The sequence below is a fragment of the Vitis vinifera genome, chromosome 19, assembly GCF_030704535.1.
Source record: "Vitis vinifera cultivar Pinot Noir 40024 chromosome 19, ASM3070453v1".
NCBI classification, from domain to species: Eukaryota; Viridiplantae; Streptophyta; class Magnoliopsida; order Vitales; family Vitaceae; genus Vitis; species Vitis vinifera.
The window spans coordinates 27,030,569-27,037,099 of NC_081823.1; the positions used below are offsets into that span (position 1 = coordinate 27,030,569).

At 35.5% G+C, this 6,531-nt stretch overlaps 2 protein-coding genes across 2 annotated transcripts; both read left to right on the forward strand.

Annotated features, from left to right (window-relative positions):
• The first annotated feature begins 479 nt into the window (after nucleotides 1-479).
• Nucleotides 480-5,195, forward strand: LOC100263890 (uncharacterized). Its single transcript, XM_002265803.5, has 5 exons — nucleotides 480-817; nucleotides 925-1,059; nucleotides 1,153-1,190; nucleotides 1,273-1,339; nucleotides 4,018-5,195. The coding sequence occupies exons 1-5, from the start codon at nucleotides 623-625 to the stop codon at nucleotides 4,375-4,377; spliced, it is 795 nt and encodes a 264-aa protein (XP_002265839.2). The 5' UTR covers nucleotides 480-622; the 3' UTR covers nucleotides 4,378-5,195.
• Nucleotides 4,814-5,195, forward strand: LOC100265574 (uncharacterized). The gene has a single exon (XM_002269039.4). It carries the CDS (start codon nucleotides 4,814-4,816, stop codon nucleotides 5,066-5,068), a length of 255 nt encoding a protein of 84 aa, XP_002269075.1. The 3' UTR covers nucleotides 5,069-5,195.
• Nucleotides 5,196-6,531: the final 1,336 nt, after the last annotated feature.

Below are 6,531 nucleotides of genomic sequence, written 5' to 3' on the forward strand. Positions count from 1 at the left end.
CTTGTTTGTTTAGGAGTTATTGGTATCTAATGAAAAAAATTGAAAAAGTTTGAAAAATTAATTGGAAATTGATAACAATTAAGGCACATGTACGTTTTTACTACTCTTAAACATCCACATATAATGAAGAAATTATTTATTTGCATTAGAAAATGAATGAATTATATTTGTTTTTTTATAATTGATTTTAAATAAAAATTTGTGTGAATTTTTAAAATATTAAAAATTTTAAAAAGTTAATAAAATGTAACGTTTGGGTTTCTTTGGAAAGTGGAGTACCTGAAGTTGGTAAAGAATAAAATGCCAGTGAGGAGAAACTGAAACTGGCTTCCATAACTGTGCAAAAATATTATGTAATTATTTCATTTAATAAATTTTTAAATGGTTTAATTTTAAATATATATTCATAAATATAAAAGGAAATAAAAATATACTTTTTTTTTAGATATAGAAATTATTAAAAGACTAAACTCTGGAGGAAAAAAACAAGAGATTATGGTAAGAGATGGCGGCCAAACAAAATGAAACACATCCAGTAATAAGATGGCGGTCATACAGAGACACCAATTGCTGCTGCTGCTGCTGCTGGTAGTGGACCTAGTGGTAGAGGTGGAAGCCAAAGATGTTATTTCATCAGTGTGGGATGGTGACGACGATGACTACGATGATGGTGCCCACTTCTCCGGCCTACCAGAGAAATTCCTTTGTCCCTCTCTCCTTCCCAAAGCCCAAACCTTCTTCTACATCACCCTTCGTTTCTCCCACTGTCTGTCTCTCTCCCGGGTTCGATCAGCTCCCTGAAATCGCCCACAACAAGGTGAAAAGTTGACAACTTGGTCTCCAGTATGGATTGGATAAGAAGCTTTGGGAATATGAGAACGAAATCCAAACGGGTTGTATTTATTTGTTTGTTTTTGCCTGAAGGTTCTGATAGCAGCAGGGATTTCGGCGGCAATAGGGCAGCTCTCGAAGCCCTTTACTTCCTCTCTTCTCTACAGCCGCAAATTCGATCTTGGTTCCGCCATTCAACCAGGGGGATTTCCTTCTACCCATTCATCTGTATGTGTTTGTGTTTTAATCTTTGATTTTTTCAAGTTATTTTCTGATTCATTACGGGCAATATTGATGAATGGGTGGGTGGATTTTGAATAGGCGGTTGTGGCCGCTGCAACGTCGCTCGCTCTTGAAAGGTAAAGCAGCAGCAATGTAGAGTCTTCGTTGTTCCTGTTGATTGCTTTCATCTGTATTTATCTGTTTGTTTGATAATTGCAGGGGTTTTTCTGACTCAATCTTTGGTATGGCTGTTGTTTTTGCTTCCCTTGTCATGTATGACGCTCAGGTACTTTCGCTTTTACATGGCATTTCATTATAGTTTTGTTTGGTTATCTTCTTTTCTGATTTGCAATTTGATTATCAAAGGAAATTATCTGTTTCCTTTCAGCACTGTCATAGTCGACTGTTTGCCTTAATGCAGAGGTCATTTTTAAATCAGGGGACCCAATTGGCAGTCTTGGAATGTGATGATATTATTATGGTTGCAATACTGAATTCAAAATATGCTTTTATGGCAACACTATGTCTTGTCTAATTCCATACCAACCCATACATTATTGGCCTAGAATATGATTCATTCTTGTGATTACAATACTGAATTGACAAATTGAAAGCCAATTAGTATAACAAAATTGCTACTCCAAACAAGTATAAGTAACATTTCTGGGTTCGGGTTTAGAGGCTCTCTCTCAATGGTGTCCATGTTGTGCATTTGTGCGTGATTTTGGGGGAGAATATCATTGCCATGCTCCCCTGACAATGAATTAGAACTGTGCCACCATTTGCTCTATCTTCCTGCCCTTGCTATGGAATCCCATGAAAGAAAGTTGTGCAAGGGAAATGGAGGTCTAAAGATAGAAACATCTAGGGAAGATTACAATTGGATGAAAAGGAAAGCCATTGCTTCTATCCTTTTTGCCTATCATTTCATGGAACTATAAACATAAATTGAACCTTTTACCTATCAAAAAAAAAAACTATAGACATAAATTGAACCTCATGTTGTAAATTCCGGTTTCATTTTCAATTTTTTTCTTCATTTTCTTGGTCTTTTTTCCTTTTTAGGTGAGATTGCCCTAAACCTAGCCCCTAGTCTAGTTCCATCGACACTGCCAAGGTTGAACTTTCATGTGAATTCAAAATTTTAAAAAGTGGGAAAGGGAGAAGAGAGACTGTGGGGGTTCCGGTGGAATGCTTGGTGCTTCCCTGAGGATGCACTATCTATCAAGAATTGAGACCTTTCTTCCGCTTTTTTGACTTCATTTTCTTCTTTTGGTGTTTAAGCTTGCTAGATTCAGGATTTTCTCAGCTTATGTCAATTGTGAGTATAATTTTAAAGTAATAGGTTTCTACAAGGCTTAAGATCATCACTAAAATGCCAGCCCCAAACAGTTGTTATGGATTATGCCAGTTTGCAAACTGGTAGTCACAATCTGCCTTTTTCATTTCATTTTAACGTTTAGTGGTTGGCAACAGAAGCATGAATATTGGAGTTACATGTGGAGATCTCAACCCTTTTGGATCATCTATCCTTGTCACTAAGCTATTGGTATTTCCATGAAACCTTCTTCCAAAGACTATTTATCTTGGAAGGAGTTTCTGCCTTGTATATTGGCCAAATAGGTTTATGAAGTGTATGTCATCAGAGTTACATAATCACCATAATAAGGTAAATTGATGGTAGGAGATAGGGATATCCCTTTAGAAGCAAGAAGCCCACACTAGTTTGTGGAGGCTCTGAAGTTAGCTGGTCACTACCTTCATGATTACCTCATGATTGAAATTTCATGATATTCTAAAAATTCAGGATTTAAAGATAGAAGCACGTATCTTGATCCATAACATAAATATGGTTACTTGAAGATTTGGAAATAACATCGTTGAATCTATACTACCTTACTTCTTTTTTATGTTGTCAAGTAATGGGTACATGCAATGTGTCAATTTGAAAAGGTGATGAGTGGAGAGAGGGAGTAGAAGTGTTATGTGCATATAGGTGATTTATGGATTTTCCCATCATTTGAACCAAAAATAAGGGTTTTTTTTTCTCGTAGTTTCTTCTTTCTTGCACTAATTTGGAACTTTTAGGATTAATCTCATCTGAATGTATGCATGGGGAGCCATAAGATTGCATGTTGAAAATCAAAGCATGTTGGATATTAATCACATACAAGAAGAGACCGAAAAACCTAAATCATGATCAAACCAAAGGCAAACTTCATGTGGTCATTAAGACCACTTTTGATTTCAACACCTCGTTCAGCCTTTGCCTTCTTCAATGCCATCTCATGCAGCCTTTACCTTTCTTTTCCAAGGCATGGTTCTAATTTGTTCTGGTGAAATTTTCTTTAGCACCTTGAAAAAAATTGAGGGGAGGCTCCTTTCTGTTTTGCATTATATTTTGTGTTCTAATTCTCCTCACATCTGCCTTCGTTTCTTGGACCAAAACATTGAGCATGCATCAACCTTGAACAAAACAAAGAGGTTCAGGGCTGATCTCCGCTTGACACAGCTACTGTCCAATGTGATTAGGCAAAGGGCCTAAATATCCTAGAGAAGCGGCAATTAGGAGGAGATCATCAACAATCTCAGTGTCTTTTACACATGAACAGAGCATTTTGGATCAACCACTTTCCAGGCTAATTAAGACCTTCCTGATCAAATATGCTACTCATGGTTTGTCAGTGTAGTTGCTTCATAGTACAACCTGCAAGACTCAAAAACCAAAGTGGAATACTTGTGAAAATATTGCCCATCAATGAAAACCAAAAACTCTTGCCAAAAATTCCGTCATTTGCCTCTCCTTCCATGCAGTACAGTTAATGATGAAAAAAGGGTATAAACTATCTTGTTTCTAAATATAGATGGATCAAGAATAGGTTCTTGGCATTTGTTTCTATGGCTAGATAATGGGTTTTTTGACTGAAACTACTAATTTCTGACAGAAGATCCTTTGTTTTGCAGGGAGTGAGAAGGGAAGTGGGCAATCATGCAAAAACCATAAACATGACACTTTCCAAGACACGGTTTCATTGTAATGATGGAGATGATATGTCAACCACTCAACCGGGAAAACCATCATCAAATATAGAGACTTCTCCTGCACCCAAACGAACAAATGCCACTCTATTAGCTAGATCACCCAACAGGCTGAGACAAACCAGTTCAACTCTGATGTCTTCTGGCTTAGATACTGATGCTGAAGAAGGATCAAAGAAAGTTATCAATCCATTGAAAGAAACAGTCGGCCACACTGAGGTTGAAGTCCTAGCAGGCGCCTTACTAGGTTTCTTTGTCAGCCTGGCAGTGCAGACCATGCTATGATGTCCATCCATTTTCTTTTGATCAATTCATTTCAAACTTTATTTGTTGACATCTACCTAAGTTTTTGACACCCTTTTGAGTCGTGTCACATAAGGAAATAAGGTCAGATTTAGGCCTAGAAGCGTCCAACAAGTCTGTTCCAAACTTTTGGCTTTGTTCAGAGTTACTGAGATGAACAAATCCCAATTTATAGAATTGTTTTTAATTTAAGATGCAATGGTGACTTGAATCTTTTGAAATGAGCTAGGGCAAACAACAGGCTGTTGCCAAGTGATACTGGTGCATGGATCACACCTAGCACAAGGGTATTGCATGGCTGCCACGTGCAGTCACTAAAAGAAACCGCCTTCCAGGTCCTGCAACTATAAAATAGTTGCAAGCAGGAGGTAAATGGGGTAAAGGCAAAACTGAGGAAAACTGAGGAAAGCTGAGAGGTATGTCTGGGGCACAGGGCGCACAGCCAAAGGAGGCATATACAGCAACCACATATGAGTCAGTGGGAGGAGAAGAGAACAAGACGAAGTTGGATTTGCGGTCCAGGGAAGATGAAGGGGGCATAAAGGTAGATAAATTTCAGGACAAGGTGGAGGATGCTGCTGGCAAAGGCGGGCCTGTTTTTGGTGCCGCTGCCCAACAAGAAGAAGAAGAAGGTGGTGACAAGCCAGATTTGGGTGTTACCGGCACGGCTTAGTCTCTTGTATTTTTTCCCCTTTTGACATGGCTGTGGCTTATGCTTATGTCTAGGTGTGTATGAATGTACAAATACTAAAAATAATGGAATAATAATTACCTAAAAGTTGGCGGTTCCAGTAGAAAAAGGTAACATGAGCAGGTTTTTTTAACGATAAGTTGATACCCATCTCCTGAATCATTCTACATTTGATGTGAAGAAAAACCCTTATTGAAGTCATGCTAGTTTTCATTTTTTTTTTTTTATAGGGAATATGAATAGCGCCAAGAAGGATCAGAAGCCATATTCCTTCCTAGGTAAAGAGCATCAATATTTCACATCAAAACCCTTGCTGAAGTCATGTTAGTTTTCATGTTTTTTTTTAGGGAATATGAATGGGGCCAAGAAGGATCAGAAGCTATAAGAAGCATCAATACTATTAGAAAAAGCTGGAGTAAGATGAAGAGTAGGCTCCACAATTGACTCAAAGTCATCCCAAAGAACAGTTAGAAACTGCATAAGAAGCACCTCTTTACTAATATTTCAGGTGAACATCAAAGAATCCACTTTGGCATTGGCTTCGGCTTTGGCATTAAGGACCATCTCATCCCAGTAAGGGACATTTCACCATGAAAATTATTTCTATTTCAGATGATGATCATGCTTTTTTTTTTTTTACAATCGGTAGCAAATTAATTTTTGGATTATAAAACATATTTTTCAAATTTTGGTTATTGCTTGATATAATTAAAATATATAGGATGTAATACATATGAATGATGTATCAACATATATATTTTAATGTTTTTGTTTTATAATTTTAATTATATCTATTGCATGATTTTATATAAAAGCTATAAATTTATAATTAATAATTTAAATATGTGATTATGAAAATTCATAGTTTTATATAGTATGCATGTTGATTTACTTGTTTGTTACGATTAATCTTATTATATGTTATTAAACTTATGAAATAATTGTTGATTAATCCAGCAAAGGTTTATTATTATATTTGATTATATGATAAAAACTCAATTATAAAAGGTTGATTAAGTTTTTTATCCATGGTATTAAACTTCTTTATTGTTCAATATTTTAATAGTTATGTTATATTTATATGATTTATAAATTATTATAATTCAATTCAATGGAAGCATTATAATAATATACTTTTTATGTTATGTGATTATAGTTCGATTCAATGAAAAAATTATGATATGATCTCTTATATTTATGATTAATATGATATCTATCTAACTTTTAGATTATTTTAAAATATGGTGCTAAAATTGTCATGAGATAGAAATAATTTTTATGAATTAAATTTTATTTTCTAGCAATGAATCTTATTACTATTACAAGCTACTTGTCTAGTATTGAACAATTAAATGGGGCGATTTTTTTTTTTTAAAAAAAGGAACATATTGCAATTATTATTGGTTATAGTTGAGGAGCAATTCTTATGAACTTTCAAGTCCTTG